Raw genomic sequence first — 25,686 nt, forward strand, 5'->3', positions numbered from 1 at the left:
CAGTCACTCCGGCTGCGTTCACACTGCAGGCAAAGGTTCAAAATCTGATGTTTAATGACGTCTGAGTCCGACCCAGGTCTTCATCTGTGGTTCTGAATCAGAACTCTGATGTTTTTCAGTGACCTCAGTCTGAACGCTCATGTCTCATTTGATCAGTGAGGTCGGACGTGGATTGATCCAAGTATTGATACCAACGTCGTTAATTCAGAACTCCAGACGTCTTCAGAACAGAAGTCCGGTTGATTTTTAATTATTTTTTATTCATCATGTCCTGATGACCGAGACTCTACAGCAACAACTGATGCAAACGTTGACATAAGATCGTATCGATGCTAACGCGACGGATCGATAGCTGAGTAAGTTACATCTTCCAGTTCATTGCTCCCACTCCAGAAGGACAATTCTACGTTGAAGTAGGTGAGAAGAGACAAGATCTAATCTAAACACTGGACCGAACAATCCTGTCAGACAAGAATTTACGACTTCGGAACCGATCCACGCACGCTAACCGTGTGCAGCCTCCATATTGCCTTCTGTAAGCACGGCGAGCCGCGTGCACGTCACGTCACGAGGACCGTGGACTGTTCTGTTTGATGGAGGTCACATTCAAATATTAATGAGAACGACCGCACAGAAACATCAGATCTGAACTTTAGGACCTGCAGGGTGAACGTAGCTGCTGTGACCCCACCCCTCAGAGGCTCCGTCCCTCAGAGACTCCGCCCCTCAGACAGGTCACAGAGAACATCCTGATGTTGCTGTGTCGACTCCGCCCTCTGTTCTTCTCACACAGACTCAAATTCAGTCTGGGTCCGTTCAGTGGTCCTTCGGTTCCTGCAGGGTGTCAGGGTCTCTCTGCTCCAGGGCTCCAGTCTTCAGGTGGATCAGACGATGAGAGAGTCTCTGCTGAGGAGGGGGTTCTGTCGAGGACGACAAAGTGAAAGTGAGCAGAGAGACAGACAGGCTGCAGTGAGACGGGGAAACGGACACTGCAGGGTTAATGTGGTGAAGCTGAACCTGGAGCAAAACGTTTTTCAACGTTTCTTCCACGCTAATTTGATGAAAGAGTTTTAGTTTTATGTTTCAGGGTCAAAAATCTGTTTAGTTTAAAAACGTCGAAGCCGTTTTTGCTCCGGGTTCGTTGATAAAGATGGAACCAGTTATATTTGTTATGGAGGAGAGTTGAAAATAATATTTCTACCTAGTTTTCATTCTGGTATCTTCTGAACCTGACCTGTCGAAGGTACAACAACAAGACTTACTGAGGTTCTACAGAACCACACAGTCCAAACTGATGCACAGCACGCTGTGGCATCAATAAATTATTTACATTAAACATGAACCACTTGAAGCCTGGCAGCTGACAACATATTATTCTATAAAGGATCCTTTTTATGACTCAGACAGAAAAATACAAGAAAACATGCGGCTCGATCAGAAACAGTGTTCTGACTTCTGGTACTGGTACATACAACACAGACACAGATGGTATTAAGTTATGAAATGGGCAAAACCCAGTCCTGGTTGGATCTCCGGCTCAGACTCCATCATCCAGAGTGTAACCGGGTCACAGGAAGTTGGACTTTCCTTGAATGAACTGCTGATTTCAAACAACCACAGCTTGTATCTGTATCTGAGCTCTGAGTTTTCCACGCCAATGTCCCCGTCTCTGACGGGTTTGAAGAGTGAATGTTTGTATTTTTGGAGATTAGTGTTTTTCTGGGCTGGAACGGAACAGAGAATGAAGTAAACCTAAATGTTTTTGGTGCAAGACATTCAAGTGGAGAGGAGTTACATTGTAGAGGAGAACGGGGGGGGGGGGGGGGGGGTGATGGTGGCCTTGGCCTCCATAAATTAACCTTTGGCCACCCCAATCATATGAGGAAACTATAATTTTAAACTTTTTTTTGTACTTTTTGATTCCGGTGTTTAGTTCTGTGTTTTTGTTGCTACAGTTTTATGTATTGAAGATTTGTGGATGAGCTCTAATAACATAATGAGATAGTGTTGAAACCATGCTAATGCTAAGACAAGCTAAATGCTGTTTTTATTTTTATTTTATTTGTATCTGTAAACAGACCTGCATGAGAAAGACTTTTAACATGTAATTATTATTTTTACACTCAAATTCCTATCTACGCATGCACAAAACACAAATTTATTTTACAAGGTTACAAAACGAATTTACAAGTATAAAATGTTTATGACTGGAATTTGGGCCCATAGTTTATAGAATGTAAAGTGACGTTTCTCATCTTTCATAAACTTTTGGAATTTTTCTGATTGCACAAACTGTTGCAAAGTTATGGTGATGCAAAGTGAGCTTGAAAAAATAATTTAAAAAGCCATCAGCAACATGATCAGAATAAAATATAAACATTTTGTTGTTAAAGTTCAGGTATGTTTATTAATTGATTCAGTCATCAACCATCATATTGAAAATATTTGCTTATTAGATTAAATATTGCTTGGGGCATTGTGAGTGTGTGTTACAGTAAAAGTAAATAATTTAGATGTAGCCATCATTACTGGTGGACTCATGGTTTGGAGCCACAGATGTGGTGTTTGTAGTTTGTGTTCTTGTTCCATTTTACCTTCCGGCTGCAGAGGATCGTTTGTGATAAAAGTACCGTTTGATGCAGTCAAAACAAACCCATGAAGCTCAGTGTGCAAAAACAAAAAGATTTATTTTAAAAAAATTCGAGGGGGGGGGGGTGTCACTGGCACTCGTGAATATGTACAGGAGTCCCTCATTCCATCAGCAGATGTTGGCATATGCTTCCGACAGCAGGAGGTTCAGTCATGTTTAGAGTTAACGTAAAGAGTCTAACTTTATTTCTGATTTCAGCAGTCAAACAAGGTTCTGTCACGTTCTTCAGCAGATTTTTGTCAAACAAGGTTCTGTCACCTTCTTCAGCAGATTTTTGTCAAACAAGGTTCTGTCACGTTCTTCAGCAGATTTTTGGGCCTCTGGGAGGACTCTTCCAGCAAAGACACTAAGAAAATTACATATGATTAATTAAGAAGAGGCTCGAAAGGTGGGGTGCCCTCCTTGGATGGTAGGAGAACCAATGATATGACTCAGCAGGTATATTTGTTAGTTTAGTCAAATGCCTCCAACTGTTTTGCTCCACATGCAACAACTGCTGTTAAAAATAAAAAACTGCAAAGGGACAATCAGGCTTCTCTTTTTAAATGATAACGGAATGAAACGAGCTTCCAAATGAACTGAAACAGCTGGAAATAGAAACAAACTTTTCACTTAACCACAGCAAAACGTTTTTGTTTAAGTTTAATTTAAAAATAATTTGATTGATTGATGGACTGAAATGATCCCATTAGACAAAACTAAAGAAAATGTCCCATTTGGGACGTTGGACATGCTCTGAGGCACACCTTTAGAAACCAGCATTTGTTTAGTACAGTAAAAACATTAATTTAAATCTTTTTCCAGAACATAACTTTTATAATAAAGGTTGAATGAACGAATGAAAAATAATCAGACAGTAGATAAGAAGTCATTCTATAAATAAGTTTAAGTTGGATCTAGATTGTAGTAAATATTTAAATCACTTTTTAAAGTTTAAACTTTCTAAACACCTTTTCATTAATTTAGCACCGATGAGTTGCTCTGACGGAGACACATTTAGTTTTTTTAATAAATTCAAATGTTACGCACCACTTTGCGGGACTTGTCTCTGGGTTCTTCTCTGCGATCGCACGAGGACTGAGAGGGCGGAGACGACCGGCTGTTTGCTGGGAGCGGCCTCGGTGACGGCCGGTCAGTTCTGGTTCTGTCGGACTCAGACAGGGGCACAGAGCGCGCCTCGGACCTGTTCGCAGGCGAGTGGCCGCAGTGCCGACTGGACTCCCTGCTGCTTTTTTTTGACGGAGTGTCTGACTCTTCCTCGGCCCAGGCCCCGCCCTTCCCCTGACCGATTCCACGTAACCGGGCCTTCCGATACAGAAGGCTGTCCAGGAACGCGGGATCGTAGTCCTTTTCTCGAGAGGAACCTGGTGGTGGACTCCTGGTGGGAGGAGGTGGGACAGTGCCCCCCCTGTCCCGTGTGTCCCCCTTCCTTTTAGGGGAAGACAAAGGGCTTATGTTGTGCCTGAACGTGTCTTCACGGTCGCTGCCATCCTCAGGCTCATGATCGCTGCTGTGATAATGCTGAGGAGGACCGTTTCTGTACGACGGATATTGACTGAACTCCAGCAGCTCCACCTCATAGTCCACCCGCTCCTCTTCCTTCCTCTCTGCTCCTCTTCCTCCTCTCTGCCTGTTGGAAGCAGCAAACTCCTCCAGTTCATCCCGCGAGCCCGTCTCTCCGGAGGAGCGGTAGGTCTTTCTGTGCAGATGTTCTGATCGAGGGTTCCATCTGTAAACATCACAGAAGTTCACGGTCTGTTGTTCTCTATGAATTCATCTGTTTGTTTGTTTGTAAATAACCGTACCGCTTGTGTTTGTCCTCCTCATCGGAGTTCTGTTGCAGCTGGTTTCGACCCCTCCTGTGTGATTGAGAGGAAGATGGAGGGTCGTCGCTGTACCGGCGTGGCAGCAGAGGCTCATCTTGGGGGTCACGGGGGTCTGAGCCAGCGTCGTGACAGTAACGATGAGGTGATGAGAGTTTGTTGCGGTGACGCTGTGGCTCTGGACTACGGTTCTCACGGTAACCCTGTGGTTCAGGTCCAGAGTCTTGGTCAGGGATGGCAGGTAGAGCGTTCTTCTGGACACTCAGGTAAGTCTGGCGGAAACCATTTTCTCCAGTGTGAAGGGAGCTCACCTCAGAGGGGCTACAGGCTAAACAAGGAAAGAAAACAAGATGGCTGACATTAATCAGCCTAAACAACTGCCTACCCCCCCCCCCCCCCCCCCCACACACACACACACACAACATAAAACACAACCAGTGAGAAAAGTGAAAAAGAAAATCACCCACAGAGCTGGAATAAGATTTGTTAAAATAGTTGGTACCAATGCAAAATACAGCCCAGTACTTACTGGGTACATACCTGGTACTTACAGTGTTGTGTACCAGTACAAATGGTACACACTCTGTAAGTACTAGGTGCCATGTACTGGGCAGTATGTATTACTACCAAATGTTTCCCATCAGGTAAGCTGGCATGCACACCTGCTACTGTGTCACGCCCGAGCGACAGGAAATCCAGAAAGTCTGAGAGCAGAGCGGCATGCAGACTCAAGCTCAAGAGAAATAAGAACTCCAGATGAGACTAGGAGACGTGAGGACAGCATCAGCAGCTGCAGAGGTTTTGAAGCTTACACTGTTGGCTGATGGATCTGGATGGGTTGAAGTTAGCCAGCTGTTTCTCTACGTACTGCAGCATCCTGAGCGAGTTGTGATCCTGCGGTGGAGGCACGCAGTACACAGCAGGCATGGGAACTGGAGATACTGGAACAGTCACATTGTGAAACGTCCAACTATCAGTGATGTCATCAGACAGCGACGCTACTGTCCAGGTGTTTGGGGACACGCGCTCGCTGATGGAACGTGAACAATAACTACCTTTTTGTTTTACTTTTCTAAAGCTCAGATGAAGTGAAACAAAGTTTATGGGCTCCACCGATGGGAGGGTTTGGTGAAGAACTACAGAAATTAAATGACATATATTAAAAATAAATACTATATTTAGATGTAATTGTTATGCTGAAATAAAAGTACTGGTCATAAATAACTATATGTTATATAATTATATAATAATATTTGTATAATGTTTGACAAGACTCTTTGTTAAACGCCTCATGGTTTATTTTTGCAGATTTGTATTTTTTTAATTCAAATTGTTCCAAAACAAAAAAATATTACCCCTTTGAAACTTTTATATATTCTAGATAATAAGTTGGGGGATTTAATTTCAGGAAAGTTCATCTCAAGGCCACGTGATCCACAAGGTCAATTTCAGGGTCATAGGTCAAAGGTCAATAGGCCCAAACATACTCAAATCAGAAGCATAAGGACAGATTTGGAGTCCTTATCAAATTACCTTTCCAATGAAAGTTTGTGAAAATTAATCCAGTAGTTCTTGAGATAACTGTTGTTAAAGTTAGGTGGCCACACCCATTTTTGCCAAAATGGGTCCAAAATAGAGCTTTCATTTCTAACCCGAACCCAGAGCCTGGCACCGCCCGACCCGGTCCATAATAATGTGCTTAATATGCGGGCCGGGCCGGTGTCGGGCTTTTGATTGCATCAACGGACGCGCGCAGCTGAGGATTCAATTATATGGCAACATGGCTTGATACGATCACCAGCCGCACGTGGCCATTTGGCCGTGCGCTAACCGGCCTTGAAAGAGATGAAAAGTTCAGTTAAGCTTTAGATGGACTACTGCCAGTGATCCATCAGCCCAAATGGACGTTCATTCAGCCGCGGCAGTCAGCGAATTAGTGCGGCCGACGACCCAAACAGGTGAGATCACAAAATATCCGACATGTCAGAGCAGGGTCCATGTCTGAATAATGCAGAATGCAGGCAGAAGCAGGGATTTAATGCTCTTTGACGGCCATGAAAAGACAAACACCCCTCAGCTTCGATCTTCTGCTCCCTTTTTGTGTGAAATCTTTTTATCTTTTTATCTGTTGCTGCTGTTACACTTGAATTTCCCATCCGCGGGACAATAAAGGCTGTTTCCATTCTATTTCTATTCTATTTTATTCAGCTGTGCGCGTCTGCCGACCGTTAATAACTATATAAGTAGTCAAAGCTTAATTAAAAATGTCCGGGGGGGGGGGGGGGGGGTTGGACCTGTAATTACTGTTAATTCATTGGATCGAGTGGGGTTTGGATTTTTGGGACACTAATGCAACTCTAGTCCAAAAGCTAACCAATTTAAATCAGAAGATATGACCAGAAACTGTTAAATTAACTTTAAATCGGCACTGAGAACTTTTATTTCCTGGTTAGTGAGCAAATATTGTGTTTTTGACAGTAATACTAATTTCTATGAGACAATAATTTAATAAAATAATTTTCTAGACCATCCGTCAGATTTTTGTTTAATTCCATTCTAATGTAGGGAGTCCAGAGTCAGACTGTAATCCCAAACACTGCTTTTTAATTTGAACAAGAATTAAAATGTAAGAGTTAGACCTCACCTGCTGCGATCAGGCTGCCATCAGATGGTGGAAGGGAAGACACTTTGTCCACCAGTGATGGTGGAGCTATAGGAACCATGGCAGGAAGTCCAGAAACAAAGTACGGAGGGTAGGTTGGAGACTGAGGGGTGGAGCTGCCCGTCTTTATACCCTTACCTGCTTCATACACTAAAAAACAAACACATGATTTTACTTAAAGACTCCAGAATGCAGTTTTTTTTACCCTGCGCTGGTGTTTATACTCACAGTGTCGGGGGCAGCAGCATGTGTCGGGGCAGCACCAGCAGCTGACGTAGCAGCAGCAGGAGTGAGGACAACACTGACACCAGCAAACCCCGACCAGCAGCAGGAATAAAACACTTCCAAGCACCACCGCTGCCACAAACACCCACTCTGTAAAAACACAAAATCAAACACAACTCACGGTTTATTTTGATTAAAAATAAAGTTTTGTTCCCGTACGATCATCAGTCACAGTTAGTCGTGGTTGTTCTGTTGGGGTGCAGCTTTTATTCTCTTTTTTCAATTGTTAATTTGTAATTAATGTCAAGTTTCTAGACTTGATCTTGGTTTTATTCGATGAATAGCTGTAAAGCTTTCATTCCTCTTCTTTTAAGCGCATACCTCCACCTCACCAAAGTCTCTTCCACCTGGTGAGAACAAGGACCAGATGGAAGAGAACTTGGAGAGGTGGAGGTATGCACTTGAAAGAAGAGGAATGAAAGTCAGCCATAGTAAGACAGAGTGCATGTGTATTTCTGGTTGGGAATTGTTATGGTAAATATTTCAAAACATCATCAATGATCTGATTTATTAAAAACACACGAGTGTCAAAAAGTGACACGACACGACGAGACGAGATGAAATTATGAGTTTGTTTCAACACAAGGAAATTCACAGAAATATAACAAATGAACAAATGAATGGTCACATTATTTATTCAAATGAATGTTTCACAGGCTGATAAAAAATGTTTGCTCTTGTTTTAAACAAAATGTTCTATATAATCTGACTCACATTTAAACAAACAATAAACATAAAAACAACTACCAGACAGATAAAAACCTGATAATTAAAAACTGTGGCATTTTCAGCAAATTGTTCTGACACAAAAGACAAAGATAAAGTTTTTATCTTCATGAAAGAACATTTTGCTCCATGACTGAGCAATTTGAAGGACTTTGGGAGTTGAACCGTCTTATTTTAGTGCTTCCTGTAAAAATAGGAGGCTGAGAAACAAAACACTGTGAGAAATTATAAATTATGAAACAATAAGACACCAGACTGAACTGATGAAACTGCTGGCCTACTGCTTTATTTCTGAGATGTTAAAATAAAGCAACATTTCTCCTGCAGATGGTGTCAAACTACTGAGCAACAACATACGACAATATAAAGTGTAAATAAACTGAATTGAAATAAAGGATAAAGATCAGTGCTTCTGATAAACTACATGAATCTGTCTGTGGGACAAAACAGAGGAGGAAGAAGGAGAGGAAGAGGAAAACTTCACCAGCGTTGAACGCACAGCAGTGTCACATTAGTGTTTCTTACACACGCACGCACACACACACACACGCACGCATGCACACACACAGGAAACCTGCCTTTGCTGCAGGAAGGAAAAGGACAATTTGTGTATCTCTCAGACTGAAGGTTTGTCTGGAACAACTAAATTTCTTGTGAAGTGATCTAGATTGCAACAAACATGACAGTCTCATACACACCCACGCATGCACGCACAGTTATTTTAATTCTGTGCGTGCATGCATGTGTGTGAGTCAGTGTGAAAACATTGACTAACGTGACACTTACTGCTGACATATAAATACATTTTAAACGTTCAAGTTGGGTTTTTTAGGACATATTTTGGGAGGAATGTCCACACAGTTAAAAACATTCATCCAATCCCTCAAACCTCAGATTATTTCAAAGGGATTAAATCTGATGACATGACCAGAGTTTCCTCCCTTTAACTGTCTGGGATGACACGTTAACCGCAGACATAAATAACTATAATGAAGATAATAGATGTTTACTAACGGCTCATGTTAGTGGGAGTGACAAAGAGCGGCTCATCTAATCTTTGCTACTTTTCAGTTTTTAGCTAACCTTTTGCTGCCTTAACTTGTAGCTAGCCTTCAGCTGCCTTAGTTTCAGCTAGTCATTTGCTGCCTTTGCTTTCAGTTAGCATTGTTCTACTTGTGGTTTTAAAGTTTTGCTCCTTTTGTCTGTTATCTAGTGATTTCCCAGCGTGAAAGAATTAAAACATTAGTTGCAGAGAAAACTCTTGTGATCATTCAGCAGTTCCTTCGGTCACATCGTGACCAGACAGCAGGGTTAGTGTGAATGAAAGGAAGCCGAAGAAAAAGGAAAACTCGTTATGCCCCAACTGTACCTGGCATAATCTTCAAATCAAAGTCAGGAAGCAGATCTTCAGGCACAGCTGAGAAACCTGGAGAGAGACAGAGCAGAGGTGACCAGAGGAGAGGATGAAGCCAGTTTGAACTGGAATGATCGATTCAGAGGTTATTTCTGCAGCAGCATGCATGAAGAGACAATCGAGACAAAAACAAGGCAATAAGAAGAAGTTAGAGCTGACAGGTGAACAGAAGCATGCACAAGAAACATTTTCCTCTGTGAAAGTCTATTTCAGAGCAAAGGATGAAGCCAAATGATTTCTGATTTCAAAGGGTGTAAATGTTTGTCTGATAAGAGAACAGTCTGAAGGATAGATTGTTTCATAAACAGAAACTGTGGAAAATGTTACAAGAAGAACTGCACACTTCACACATTGTAGGTTCAGAGACTTCTGATGAACTTTGTCAATCTTGTCAGTGAAAAGTGGCATTTTGAATGGACCCAACCAGTTAAACCCTCCAACTAAAAGTCTTCTTGACTTTTAAATCGATGCTTAAAATGTTTTCTGGTAGAACAAATTCAAATAAAAAGGAGTCAGATGTTAGAGTGAAGAATGGAAAGTCAAAATGTGTATTATGTGTTTTCATTTAGTCATAAATAAATCAGTTCCCTCACAGCTTCTCTGAAACAAAGCTTCATTTTTCATAAAGTGATTCAGTTAAACACCTCGTGTTTATCTGCATACTTTTAGTATGTGACAGAATAAACAAAAAGTATCAAAAGAAAAGTAGTTTATTTGATAAAAATGTGTTTCAGACTAAGTGTTCGACCTTCATTAGTATCTCAGGAGCCTTCAGGTTTTCTCTCACAGATTCAGCCTGTTTAAATGGAACAAACAGCCTCTGGGTCGTGTGGTTCGGTTCTGGTCACCTCACTGAACCTGGAGCAGAGAGCTGTGAGAGGAGCTCAGGGGGAAGATTATAGAGCTCCATCTTGGCTACCAGACCATCTCCAAGTTGCGTCAAGTTCCTCTGACCACAAGACCATTAAATGCGACCCCAGGTTGATTAGACATAGACAGTAATTCAAAAAATGATGGAGGAAACCCTCCAAAACCATTCAAGCTGAACTCCAAAGTCAAGGGTCGTCTTTTTCTGACTACATTTTGAATCGGATAGAAAAAAGGCCCAGGAGGCTCCACTGTTGACAAAAACAGACAGGAAATCACCAAAATGCAGGTTGACAAGAACCAAAGGTCCTGACTGACAAGAGAACACCGGAGCTTTCTGGATCCAGTCACATCAGCTGGGTTTCTTTGATTAGCGTTGAAAGAAACCAACAAATTATACTTGACTGTTTGTGCACAAGTCCAGGTGAGCAGAGCTTTGTGAGGTGTGCAAGACCCAGTAGTGACTGTGACATGAACAGGTAGACAAGTTTCATTGTTCATCGTGTGGTTATTGTCAGAAAGAAGGAAATGAGTGCCGCCTGTGGAAAAAGGGAGGAAACAGACTCTAGTCTGGACCGTTTCAGTCCCACTCCAGCTGACAGTGCACATACCTTACTCTGAATCTTTAGGGAAGGCTAGAATTGTTTTTTTTTCTAGATTTAAAAGACACAAATAAACCTTTTAAGTGTATAAAATCATTTTAGTCAACATATAAAGTGAAATAACTTTAAAGATTGTTTGCCTTAGAATACTTCAGACTTTTATTGTTGAGTTTCTCTCCTGCTTAAATAATTGAAAGCAGCTCACATGTGGAATTTGTACCGACTCCAGAGACCGCCTGCAGGCTGACGATTTATTACAGTTTACTCTCAAATATGTTGGGAAATATTTTTATGCTCTTATTTCCAAATCAGACAACGTTCCCAAACTGCTCCCTTTCTCTTCCCAGATCAAAACAAGTCAGTCTTTATCTAAACTATAGATGCATCTAAAACAAAAAGAATATCATGAAAAAGTTCAATATTTTTGTCACTCATTTCATAAAGTGAAACTCATGTGTTACATAGATTCATTAGTCATGTAAAATTTATTTATAAAGCACATTTAAAAAGAACAGTTCATTACACACAGAGTGAAATATTTCAAGTCTTTATTTCTCATAATCTTGATGAATATGGTTTATAAATAATGAAAAAATAAAATGTCAGTCAGTAAAAGAGAATATTCCACAGCCAGCTTTTTGTATCTTTGTCAGTTTGATCCGGTGTCGAGTCCTGATGGAAAATGAAATCAGCATCTCCATAAAGCTCGTCAGCAGAAAGAAGCACAAAGTCTCTAAAATGTCCTGCTAGATGCTGCGTTGACTGTGGACATCAGAGAACACAGTGGACTAGTCCAGTACCAGCAGATCACATGGACCCAAACCATCAGACCGTGGAAACTTCACTCTAGACCTCAACAACGTGGATTCTGGACCTCTCCACTCTTCCTCCAGACTCTGGGACCTTGATTTATAAATTACATGAAAATTTACTTTAATCTGAAAAGAGGACGTTGGACCACTGAGCAACAGTCCAGTTCTTTGTCTCCTCAGCAGGTAAGATGCTTCTGACGTTGTCTCTGGTTCAGGAGTGGCTGGACTTGAGGAATGAGACATTTGTAGCTCATGTCCAGGAGTTAATCAGCTGATCAGGGTGTGACACCACGAGTTTACAATATTGAACTTCTTCCAATATTTAAATTTTTCGGAGACGATAAATTTTGTTTTTTCATTATCTGTAAGCCATAATCATCAAAATGACAAGAAATGAAGGATTGAAATATTTCACTCTGTGTGTAATTAATCTATATAAAATAAGGGTTTCACTTTCTGAAATGACTGACAAAAAAGTATTGAACATTTTCACAATATTCTAATATTTTAAGATACACCGGTAAAGTGAACATATTTGCATTAAAATCTCTGTTTAGGTTAATATATCGACATGACAACAGCTTTAGAAGTCTAATCTAAAACCCTGCACACTTGGTCATCAGCAGTTGGGTGTTTCACATCACTCTCCAGCTTTTGTATCGCTGAGCTCAGCAGTCCCTCCTCCACATCATTAAATCTTCCCCGTCTTCGTTTCTGTCAGGCTGTTTGCTGAAAAGACAAAGGACCCACCCTTCCACACCCCCAGACTTGGCCTCAGCTGTTGTCGTGGAAACACAAGAGCCTCACTTTAGCTGTGAGAACGCTATGAAACAATGTTTAGGTTCCACGCTGTACTCACGCAGCAGAATCAAGCCACGCTCACTTGTTGAATGACCTCATCTTTATCTGTTTATATTGTCGCAGTGAGGCGGCGACAAACGACAACAGATAACAACAAATCTACAGAGAACCAGAACGTCCCTCTGTGCTTCTTGAGTCACAGCTAAACAAAAGTTCAGCCACTGAAAGTTTTAAAGCACCAAGAGGCCACAAAGCTTCTCAGCAGTTTCTATGGTAACATTTACAACTGAACTCACAACTGTCAGTGTCCTAAAACACAACCCTGATACAGTTACAACACACAGGGACACACAACACTGAAGACTGTTTAGCTGTGTACAAACCACATTTCAGACGTGACTGCTGGACACTCAGATTGATGAATTTTCTGTTGCAGTCTCACTGACTCTGAGTGTTTGTGACCAGCAGGCCATGCGGATCTGTTTTGTGTGACCAAAATTGAAAAATCCTGACCTGTTTTTGTGTGCACAGCTTTTAAAACTGTACTCTTGGTACAGTTTGTGCCAAGAGTACAGTACCCCCATTTTACCCGTCTCGTCTGCTTTGTACCCACTTTGGCAGTCGCCCCCATGCTTATGATTTAATCTAATGGAATACATTTTTTGGTGAAGATTTTGACCAGTTTTTAAGTAATTATTTTTCATCACTGGTGTGGTTGGACCTGGACATTCAGAGCAGTAGTCTTTTCTGTCATAGATGATCTCTGAATATGTCAAATTACAGCTCTGTTGCTCAAGAAATACAGAAACTTAATTGAAAAAGGTTTAGGACAGGTTCAAGACACTGCAACAAAAATGAGATGGGTTTGAGATCCTAGTAAGAAAATTATGGTGGATGTGAGACACAACTTAACTGAGGTGAATTTGAGACATACAACGAAACTGAGAGGAGTTGGAGGATGACCGTGACAAATCTGAGAAGGGTTCAAGATGCTAACAACAAAATTAAGTTTGAGACACTTGCAACAACATTGAGAGTAATTTAAGACAAGTTTGAGAAACCCACAATAAAAGTGAGAGGTGTCTGAAATAGGCAGACACTCGTGACAAAATTGAGAAGGGTTCGAGACGCACCTGACAACTCTGTGAATAATTTGAGCGAAACATTTTCCCAAAATGTTTTTGATCATTAAATGTTCAAAAACATTTAAATTCAAGCAACAAGTCCTCTGCAGCTCCCAAGAGAAATGGTTCTACATAATTCTGAGACTTTCTTGAACAAACCGTTTGTTAACTAGTCGGTAAAGATCAGTGAGGTCCTGGTTTAAGTGAATCTAGTTGCCATGATTCAGATTAAGCAACTGTCCATGAAACGGCGCCATCTGTTGTAAATCAGTCAATAAATGTCATGTGTGACATTGTAGGTGATCAACATGTCTGATATTAGGGGCTCCTTTAGAAAACGTTTTATTGAGACAATTTATTTAACTGTAAGCCGTTTTTGATTCTGCACTCAGTAATAAAATGAAATAGGGAGATAAAACTATGAAAATAACAGTATGTAATCTGTAAGTTTGTGATGGTTCTAATCTTTAGACTCTTAGCACTTTGATAACAGTTACTGTTTTAAATGCGCTATATAAATAAATTTGACTTGACGTGACTTTAGACTCAGCGGCTCAATGACCCACTGCTTCAGCTTGTTTACCAGAATAATTAACGAGTTATTTCAACAGTAAAGAAGCCTTTAAGCTCAAATTGATGTCAGAGAAAAACACAAGCTGTTTTCAAAAGCGTTTGGATCATAAGCTGTTTCTTACTACATATTATTAATAATCAGAGTACCCAACAAAGAGAGCAGCTTACCAAGAACCAGCAGCTCCACTGAAGCTTCATTGTGTCCTTCCAGATCATCAGATATAATCACCTTACAGAAGTAAACTCCACTATCTCCCCACTGGACCTCACCTATCTGCAGGTCTGCTGCTGCAAGAAGAAAAATAAATAAATCAAGTTCCATCTTTGAAAAAACAACTTTTCACAACATATAAACTATATATGTTTGGAATTGTGATCATGAACGATTCTGAATCCATTTTCAAATGTCCAACATCAGTCTTGTTCATCTGTGCTGCCACTTTGAGAGACTCAGCTGAGTAGTTGCTGCTTAGTAGGGTTTGTCCTTTTACAGTTGCCGTAGCTAAAACATGTTGCAGTAAAACTGTGCGTTGTTGCATCTACTGCATATACTGTAAACCAGTGTAGATTTATGTCAAACTTTAGTCATTTCAATTTTGAAAGTTTTACAGCTGCCTCCTGCTGTTTATTTACAAATTTGATAACCACAGATGGTCAAGATGAATCATTGTCACATTTCTTCTTGGTGCTGTAGTAGTCCAGTCATTTGGGAGCTCTTTCTTACCAACCAGACTCTTCAACAGCTCCTCTCTGAATTTCTCACCACATTCTTCTTTTCTCAACTTCCACCAATTTTCTCAACTTCTCTTCTTTACAACAGTCATTCTACACGCAACCATCCAATGCTGTCTGGCCACGCTCTCCCCTGCCACAACCTTACAGTCTTCAATCTCCTTCAGGTTTCCTCTTCTACACAGAATGTTGTCGACCTGCGTACTCCTTCCTCCACTCTTCTAGGTCACTCTATGTTCCTCCCTCTTTTAGAAACAAGTGTTGACTACATACATTTCCATTCTCTTGGTAAAATCCACCACCATCTGTCCTTCCTGGGTTCTTTCCTTGACACCAAACCTACCCATCACTTCCTCATCCACTCTTTTTCCTTCACCAACATGTCCACTCAGGTCTGTTCCGATCACCACTCTCTCCTCCCTGGGAATACTCTCTATCACTTCATCCAGATCTATCCAAAATGTATCTTTCTCCTCCACATCACATCCAACCTGTGGAGTGTAACCATTGACAACATTTAGCATCAGACCTTCTACTTCTACCTTCAGACACATCACCCTATCTGACACTCTTTTCACCTCTACTACATTCTTTGCCAACTCCTCCTTCATGATCACCCCTACCCCATTTCTCTTTCTATCCACGCCATGATAAAATAGTTTGAACCCTGCTCCAATGCTGCGATCCTGGCTGCCCTTCCACTTGGTCTCTTGGACACATAAAACATCTACCTTCCTTCTCTGCATCGTGTCAGCCAGCTCGCTACCTTTGCCTGTCATTGTCCCCACATTTAGTGTTGCCACCTTCAGTCCTACATTCTTGACTTTCCTCTTATCCCTCTATCTCCTGACACGTTTCCCTCCTCGTGGTCTTTGATTAACAGTAGCACAATTTCCACCAGCACCCTGTTTGTCAACAGCACAGGGTGCGGTCATTGTTTAGCCGGGCCTCGATTGATCTGGTATGTGTTCGCTTTGATGAACTCGCATTATAGTTTTGGCAAAAGTGTTTTACGTCGATTGCCCTTCCTGTAACAACCCTCACCATTTACTCGGCTTGAGACCGGCACAAGAGATACACTGGCTTGTGCTCCCTAGTGGCTGGTTTAATCTGCCCTAGATAACGGACCTTAGCAAATACAAAAATAGATAACTGAGTCCGTTTCATAGATATTGAGCTAAAGTTTGGTGTTGTAGTTTCTGATAGTCGTCCCCAACACATCTATGAGCTCGTGTGCAATCTTTGTTTAAAGATCTATTATACAAGGAGGTGGACGATACGCATTGCTTTAGTTTCATTACATCTACAATCATCTCACCTTTAAATCAAAAGCATTAAGCAGCCAGTGTGTAGTTCTGAAAAGGCTTCACAAAATTCACTGCTAAGATTACATTCACTTCAGCTTCTAAATCATTCATCTAGTGAGGCGAACACTGCTGAGGCCCGAGTCACAAAACTCTCCTTCAATTGTTGGACTGGGTTGAGCTCATGGACATGCTTTTATAGCCTTCCTGAACAAATGCTCCGATCAAAGTCAGACATCAACGCTCATCAGGGATTATAAAAATTAAGTCAACTAACAGTAGAAATATGGTCGGTTATTTGGTCATTTAAATTGCTGGTGAAATAAAAGCAGCACAGTCGGTTTATACACTATGAAGTGTGTTCAGGATAAAACATGAAACTACTCACCCATGAACAAATAGGAGTACAGTTTCAGCTAAATGTCATTTGGTGTGACTGAAGTTTAAACAGTTCACATTTAGCTGGGACAGAAACACAACCACAAGACAATTGTTGGCTGCTAACACCTACCATCAGGCAGGAAACGCTTTGTGTAACTCTCTTCCTTTTCCTTTTAGCCAAGGAAGGAGAGGAGAGACGAGCTATGACCAGTTACTTTCATGCAGTAACATTTTCTCTAGTTTCTCTGGTTAGCCATGTGATTAACAGAGCCCCCCGCACAGAGCACGCTCAGACGGACTCCAGCCTCACCGTGACCTAGAACAGGATTACATGGGTTTGGATGACTGGTCGTCTCCAGAGGCAACAAAGCTTTACTTTATTTTTTGTCCTTGTACAACATCACACTGTTTCAGGACAGGAGGTGGAGTGAGACTGAAATAAATAAATAAAAAACTTAAGCTTCACGGTGAAAGGCACGAGTGTTTAAACGGTGGGATGTTGAGAGAACAAAAATTCAAAGTGGGACATTGAAGTACATTTGAAGCAATGGGCAGGAGGTCAAGATGAATGAGAGGATGGTGTGAAAAATGTTTCTTTTGTCTGAGATTCTGGCTGGTGAAGAGGAGGGTGATTCTTCACCAAGAGTTAGAGCTCCATAAATCTAAAGCCAACAAACAAGACTACACACATACATGTAAGAACAGTAATGGCCTGTAAACAATCCTTCAGTGACATCAAACTCAGAACAGAAGAACCAATGCGTGTTTACATGTTCACCAAAGGCTCAAGTCCCTGTCTCACTGAGCTAAGACTGTTGAGGGACTAGAAATACAGTAATCCAACAAAACGGTTAAAAATTTGTGAGAAAATCCATAAATTTTCAGCTGCAGTCTTACTGAACTCTGAGTATGCCTGTCGCGATAAACAATAAATCAATCGCATGATAAATTAAAATGAGGTTGATCATTTTTATTTATTGGCTTTATTGTTTCTTCATGTCTTTCTTTCTACTGAAGACAGGATGACAAAAGGCTCAACTCCGGTGCTCTTCACTGACCCCTCCCTTTCTCATTTCCTAAGGGGGGAGTGAACTTTCACGTCAGGTAGCCAAGGCGCATCATCTTGTACCTCTGCAGCATTAGAGCCCCGTGAGGAGTTAGCAACTTAAAGAAACAATAACTGATATTGGGGAACAAAACAAAATGGAACTGGTTTCATAGTCGAACGCAACAGCAGCAGTGTGGGAGCACTTCGGATTCAAACCGAATGACCAAAACGAACTGCTGAACCTTCGCGAGCCGGTGTGTTGCATTTGTCATAAAACAGTAGCAACTAGGAGCAGCTACACAAACTCAACATGTTTGTACTTCTTGCTCATAATCTGCCAGACTAAAGTAGTCCAGATCTGCTTATGGACTGTTGAGGCATCTGCTCTTATTTAAATGGGAGTGTGCTTTTATTAGTTTGCACTTTTTGTTTATAAAACTGGCAGTTTTGCCCGTCTTCTCTATATAAACTAATGGTTATTATTTTTTTGAAGGGCAATTTAGTTTACAGACTTCATAATCCATACTGTTTTGGTTGAATGTAGTTTTTATTTTATTTTTTTTAGTTTTTTTGCATTTAGTTTTTATTCAAGTGCATTTTTTGTTAACGGAGACTGAGTCCATTTTTTTGTTTTTGGTTATTTTGTTTATTTTCCAGTTCCAGTGTTAAGAGTTCTTTTGAAATTAAAGTTTATTGATCTTTGAAAGAATGTACTTGCAGTATTATGTCATTGTCATTATCATTACATTAATTTAAAACAGTCTCCAAACTGTTTTTTTTTTTTTTTTCCCGGCGCCGTGCAAGCAGGCAGCTCGTCTCAGCAGCTTGGCAACAATGGAACAGATTTTTTTCTTGAAAACTTTGTTTTTAATTTTCTTTTTTTATGGTTTAACTTTTGTGTGAAATCTTTAAATCTTTTTATCTGTTGCTGCTGTTGCTGCTGATACACTGGAATTTCCCATCCGTGGGAAAATAAAGGCTGTTTCTATTCTATTCTAAACAATATTGTCGTTTATCACAATCATTTCTGAGACAATTAATTGCCCAGCAAAATTTGTTATCGTGACGAGCCTAACTGAGTGTTTGTGACAAGGTGACCTTCGAGCCACGTGTTGAGCAGTCAGTTTCTAAAAAGAGCAGCTTACAGTATTTTGGGGTTTGCGGCTCACTAAACTGCTATTTTAGCCAAGCACTGCATAAACCTGTATATTAAGACTTATTTTTGTGAAATTTGAATCAGAATCGAATGTTTACAAACCGTTTACATGTTTACTAGTCCTGCATCTGGACCCGGTGCAAAACTGACTTCTCAAACAAGTAGAAATAAAGCCTATATGCTGAAAATGGTCGCTGTGGTAGCTTCACTAGAAGGTGAAGGTTTTTTGATTTGCAGTACTTTGGATGAATATGTTTTACTCAAAATAAGTGTTTTCAGTATACAAATCAACTGTTGGAACAGATGAAATTTGTAAACAAGTCTGAGATGAGTTGGCGATGCCTACATTGACTCAGACTACTTTGAGAGAAAAGTCACACACATTTTCTCAACATGTTTCAAACTCAAGCAAGAGGGCTGAATAATAAGTAATAAAAAATAAGTGCTATGTGTTGTCGTCATTGTATGTTCCCATACGACAAAATTGGTTCTCTGCATTTAACCCATCATATCTGGGATACACCCAGGTGGAGCAGTGGGCAGCTATGCAAGTGCCCAAGGAGCAAATAGGGATTAGGTGTCTTGCTCATGGACACCATGACATGTGGGAATGACAGGGAGTTGAACCTGTGACTTTCTGGTCGCAAGTCAGCTGCCCTACACCTCTGACTCACACAATGGAGTTGAAATTTGTGCCAAAGTCTTGAGACATTCAGGAGAATTAACTAAACTGAACTAATGTTTGATAACTTCTCACAGCCCAGTGAGATGATGATGATAATGACGATGATGCATTTTATTTGTTGGACTGTCATTTATCTGCTGCATGATTTAAGAAAGGACAGACACGTTGCCAGACGTCTTACCATTGATGATGGAAATGTCTCTGTTTTTGTAGAACTCTGACAGCGTGACTGAGGATCCAGAGATGGAGGCCACGGTTCGAACGGTCCGGCTGCTGTCAGAGCAGTCCAGGTAGCTCGGCATCGGTCCCGTCTCGTAGCCTCTTCCCATTGCTCCATTTCCCTGCAGCGCACCTCCCCCCAGGCCACGGCCCAAGCTGTCAGGGAAGCTGAAGGAGTCCCTTGTACGGTCTCGACAGTAAGACTTGTAGACCCACTGCACCACGGCGGTCTGGGTGGACACGGTGGAGTAGTGACAAGGCAGAACAACCGACTGGAACGGTATGGCGTACCTCTTCTCATCGTTCACAGATACATGAACGCCTGAGCAGGACGGAGGGAGGACACCTGGAGGAAGCGATAAGGATCAGAGTGAACGTCAGCAGAGTTTAAAATATGATGCAAGATTGGACAATATTATTCAGTAAAAATGATGATGTTGAATAAGAAAGTTTAAACAATGCTGAGTTAAAAAGAATAAAAAAAAAAAAAACTCCTTGACTGTATTTCAAATTATAGAGTAAATTACACAATCCCTCTGTTACAGTTGATATTGGAAGGTGGAATTCCCAACATTTGCATCCTGTGCTCGAGCATCAACATGTGGCATGGAGGCTGCACAGCTGGAGAGAGAGAAGCTTTGAAGAGTGGTGAAGGCTGCACAGAAGACTGTTGGAGTCAGCCTCCCCACCATCACAGACACCTCCAGATGCAGGAAGAGAGTCACCTGCGTCATGAAGGACCCCACTCACCCAGCACACACATTTTTTGCCCCGTTACCCTCAGGCAGGAGGTTGAGGAGCATTAAGTCTAAAACCACTAGACTGAGGAACAGCTTCTACCCTGAAGCTGTGAGACTCATGAATCCCTAATCAGGAAAATCACTGTAAAGACACTTTATTGGTGATATGTCACTTTATCTGTGCTGCTGATTCTCCATGCTGCTGATTTTTGCCTTTAAGCTGCTGTATTCATACCCATCTGCTCACAACAGACTCATGTTCAGGCTGCTGTTTAATACACCATGTTACATTACATTATTATTGTTTAGCGTATATCTTAGATCCTTGTATACCGTTTCTTTTTTTATACTTTATATTTTTGCTATTTTTTGATGTAACTGGACCTTGAGTACACAATTTCGTTCCACCTCATGTACCACATGTGATGCAAATGACAATAAAGAAACTTGAACGTTGAACCAACATCAAGAGACTAATCAACATGTGAGGACAAACCCTTTGACATATTTTGAAATTTGTATATCAATAAATCAGAGTAACATTCTGGGAAGAATAACAGAACTATGATGTAAGGGTCCGAACTGAAACCTGACTGGACTTGTTCTGGTGCTACATTAGGCTCCGGGTCACATGAGGACCAGCAGCTCGGGCTCAGCAGTAATAATACACACACCCAGAAACACTGCTGTGTTCGGTGGGAGGCAGAATAATCTGAACCTGATGGGGAGACATGAGAGGAGGGGTGAGGTTCTTCAACAAAGCCAGTCTCGTTCTGTTTTCTAAGAAAGGACCCAGATGAGTTTTCTTTGGGTGGGAAAGCCTTGATGTGTTCTAAAAAAAAACCCAGAAAGTAAAATCTTGTTTAGAGACAATTTGTGTACAAATTGATACTGTGCTTGTTTTGAATGGAAACACTTCATATTTACAAACTTTTGTTTATTCTAAGGTGAATTAAACTCAACTTGGAGCATTATTTTTCTACATGATGAAGATTTAGAGCTTAAATGGCTAAAATTACTTTCACTGACTATAGGAAGGTTGTGGGAATTTGTTGCAGTTCTTTGGATAAACTTCCTGATGCTGAAACACCAGAAGCCAAAAACAAAACTCCAGATGTCTCTGTACGACGGATCCTCAGTTCTAATGAAAGAAAAATGATCTTTTGATTGTTAAACTTTGTCATTGTAACTGAACACGAACAAACTGTTCTCAAAGGTGAAAAACAGATAAATGAGATAAAACAGAAAATATTTCAACAGATGTTTCTACACAGAAAGAATGATAAACAGTAATAAAATACAAAGTTTTAGTATTACAGTACCTTTGTTCAATCTCATATAATCTAAGAGGTTTGAAAAAAAAAAAAGTGAGTTTATGAATGAAAGCAAAAAAAGATAAAGGAATTAATAGTGAGCTGCTAAAAACTGATTGTCCTAAACAAAATAAAACTAATACATTTTAAAAAGCATCACTGTGACCAGAAGAACAGATCCAAAAAATATCTGGTCTTCTTAGAATCACCAAGCTGTGGGTCTATCCTGGATTTATGAGTTTTCTGTGAGGACACCCTCCACAGAGGACCACCACGAGAGAAGACCCCTTTATAGAAGACCACCTCCTCAGAGGACCACCTCCACAGAGGATCACCTCCACTTTGGACCACCACCACAGAGGACCATCTCCACAGAGGACCATCTCTTCAGAGGACCGCCTCCACAGATGACCACCTCCCCAAACTTGTTTCTTCAGCCGAGTACTCCTAACCAGCACAGAGTATTTGGTTTGTAAAAACTAAAACACTGCGCAGTTTGCATCATTATATATATTTTAATCCTGAAGTTTGTCATGAGAGCAGCTTGTGATAGAAAGCAGAGCTCTGTGCAGCATCGTCTCTCTCATCAGCAGCCCTTCTGTCCGACTCCCTCCTCTTCATCATTCAGTCTTCATCATTTTCAGCTGCAGGCTCTCTTTTCTACATTCTCCTCTCTGTTGATGTGCTCTGGTTCAAATTAAAGATCTGATGTCACTCATTGTCAAAAATTAACCTTCAGGCTGGATGGAGCTCACACCTGTCTACTTCATTTACCCAGAATGCAGTGCGGCGTAAATAATATGGCCAGTCTGTGTTGTTAAAAATGGAAAAAAAAAAAAAAAACAGCCAACAATTTTCTGACAGTCCTGATTTGTAGATGAAGTAAATGTCTATCAAAAGTCTCTTTAAAGGGCGGAGTTACAGCCGCTTCAGTCTGACCTTTTAAACAGCATCATGAGTGATGTCATACAATAGTGAGAAGTTGTGTTAGAGCTCTCTGTGCGTGTGTTAGGGATGACTCTCAGCTACTAACGCACCAAAATTTAGCTCATTGATTGAGTCATAGCCATGTTTGTGTAGGCTAATGTCAATTAGCTATGGCAGCCATCTTGGATCAGGTTGACTCCAAAAGTTTAATCAGCTTCAGATGTACATCCAGTTGAGTGTCAATAAAATCTGTTAAGTGGTTCAGATATTTTGCTAACAAACCTTCACACACAAGCAAAAACATTACAGCTTTTGGTATCAGGTGAGAATAATTAAATCATAAAAATATGTAAAAATGCTGTTTTAATTATGGGTCTTTATAATTTGACACTATGCAGAACAAACAGCAACTCTATAAAAACATTGAGGTTTGACACAAATACTTTTATCTGTTTTTGATCATTTGAGCTCAATAATCATTCTATTTCTTATTGTACTCAAGCTCAACTACTGTACTTTTAATTGTTTTAGGGAAACAATCGTAACTTTTATTTTAACTTCAACTTCTTTAATTTTCTCTTTCCCCTTTTTAATGTATTGGTTTCATTAATCTTTGTCTTTTGCATTTATATACATTTAGAACATTTCTTTTAACGGATCTTGTTTGTGTTGTTGTTTATCAGTCCTCCTTTATGTTTTATTCTGTATAAAATGTTTTTTAAATAAAGTTTGATTTGACACAGCTTGAAAACTGTGAACTTCTGAATTAATATAGCAGACACTAAAATAAGAACGAAAACAACAAACCAACTTTTCTCAAAAGCTAAATTGCGAATCAAACCCTAACTGTTAATTTGACACATTTATCGTTTTTATTCATATTTGCAAGCTCTGTGAGGACATGTTTGCCCACTATACTAGTTATTTTTATTTTTAAGATATTCTGTCTCCAGAAAGAGGTCAACACTCCAGACCCAGTCTGAAATGAGCCCTATCCCCCACAGCTAGTCAAATTAATCACACATGATTAAATATTAGCAGTTAGCCACATTAGCTTGTCAGTAACTTCACCACTAATTTACCGTTACTCCAAAGTTTTAACAACCTGTTCCCCCCTCCTCTGCGTCCCTTACCTGCCAGACAAGCGATAAAAATCCAACTCGTGTCGGTAAAAATCAACTTCCGGATCCCGCAGGTGAATTTTATCAACATTTTTTGACGAACTCCTCCGTGTTTTCTTCTACGTCTCATCCCTGAAACGCGCTTCGGGCTCGCGCAGACAGTTAACTGGCTCCTAACGAGACCGCAGAGCCCCGAGAAGCAGCGCGAGCGCAAAGTGTGCAGGGATCAAACCCCACCATTTCCGGTTATTACTTTCAAAATAAAATATCACCATGACGACAAAATTATTGTGAGGAATGGACATGATTTCATAGCTTATAATGGAACAGTATGTTGACTTATGTGCTGATCCACCTACTTAATAATTGCTAATAAACAGAATGAATTTAAAATCTTTACCTGTGATGGGCTTGCGACTGACCTGTCAATTCATTCAATCTTTATTTATACAGGTTAGTCTCATTTAGTCACGGGGATTCATTTTCAAGAGAAATCTGTTTTAGACCAAACCACAGATAAGGTACAACAACAATAAACAACAATATGCAAATAAAGTATATAAAAAAAGTAGTGTTATAAAACAATATCAAATTAAGTTGCCATATAAAACAAGGTAAAATACAAACAAACTAAAAACAGGAACATGTTTGCTTTGATTTTTCTATTGAATTTACCAATTGTTTAAAATCTCATAAAGAGGTCAAAGTGGACAGCTTTTTGCAAGGTGTTCCTGGGGCAGAGTAAGAAAAGGCCTTTTAGGGTGTACCCACCTCTCGTACAATGATGGCTAGACAAGGGCACCAGTGACCCCCACAACCTGAAAAGGAAGAAAAGGGATAAAGATAATGGATGGATGGATGGATTATACATTTCATTCAAAAGCTGAAAACACTATTCTTTTTTTTGTCAACATGATGCACTTATAATTTTTTTCATTCATTCAACATTTATTTATACAAGTTAGTCTCATTAAACATCTCATTGTGGGAGTGGTGCACAGAGGTTAGAGAAGGTGGGCCTGTGATCGGAAGATTGACGTTCAACTCCCGGTGCGGAAAACATGAAACTTAGCACACTGTGATAGACAGTGTCCAACATCTGCAATGTGCTTGCAGGAGCCTTTAGCATGCTTCATATATGTATATCCATCCATCCATCCATTATCTTTACCCGTTTATTCCATTTTGGGTCACGGGGGTCGCTGGTGCCCATGTCCAGCAATCACTGTGCGAGGGGCGGGGTACACCCTGGACGGGTCGCAAGTCCATCACAGGGCCACATAGAGACAAACGACCATTCACACCTAGGGACAATTTAGAGTTACCAATCAGCCTAACATGCATGTTTTTGGTCTGTGGGAGGAAACCGGAGTGCCCGGAGAAAACCCACGCATGCACGGAGAGAACATGCAAACTCCACCCAGAAGGCTCCTGGACCGGGGTTTGAACCAAGGACCTGCTCGCTGAGAGGCAGCAGCTCTACCAGTTGCGCCACCGTGCTGCCCATATATGTATATACAGTACATATATTATCACATATTCAAAATCATTTATAATATAATTTAATTTCAGAAAGCATGAAATGAACTATTTTGGCCTCCCCTGGATAGCACGACATACTCAAGAAAGCTCATCAGAGACTCTACTTCCTCAGGCGGCTGAGACGAGCTGGTCTGGGAAGCTCAGTCCTCACCTCCTTCTACAGGTGTGCAGTGGAGAGC

At 40.7% G+C, this 25,686-nt stretch overlaps 1 protein-coding gene across 1 annotated transcript; it reads right to left on the reverse strand.

Annotated features, from left to right (window-relative positions):
- Positions 1-783: 783 nt before the first annotated feature.
- LOC119425627 (immunoglobulin-like domain-containing receptor 2) lies at positions 784-24,191 on the reverse strand (the record flags this gene model as incomplete). Its single annotated transcript, XM_037693164.1, has 10 exons — positions 784-920; positions 3,680-4,379; positions 4,456-4,801; positions 5,286-5,414; positions 7,118-7,285; positions 7,364-7,510; positions 9,516-9,572; positions 14,508-14,627; positions 19,827-20,210; positions 23,978-24,191. Coding segments are annotated over 10 exons (2,301 nt in total), but the record flags the coding sequence as incomplete, so codon positions are not given.
- Between the last annotated feature and the right edge of the window lie 1,495 nt (positions 24,192-25,686).

This window comes from Nematolebias whitei, chromosome 2 (genome assembly GCF_014905685.2).
Source record: "Nematolebias whitei isolate Nwh7 chromosome 2, NemWhi1, whole genome shotgun sequence".
NCBI lineage: Eukaryota > Metazoa > Chordata > Actinopteri > Cyprinodontiformes > Rivulidae > Nematolebias > Nematolebias whitei.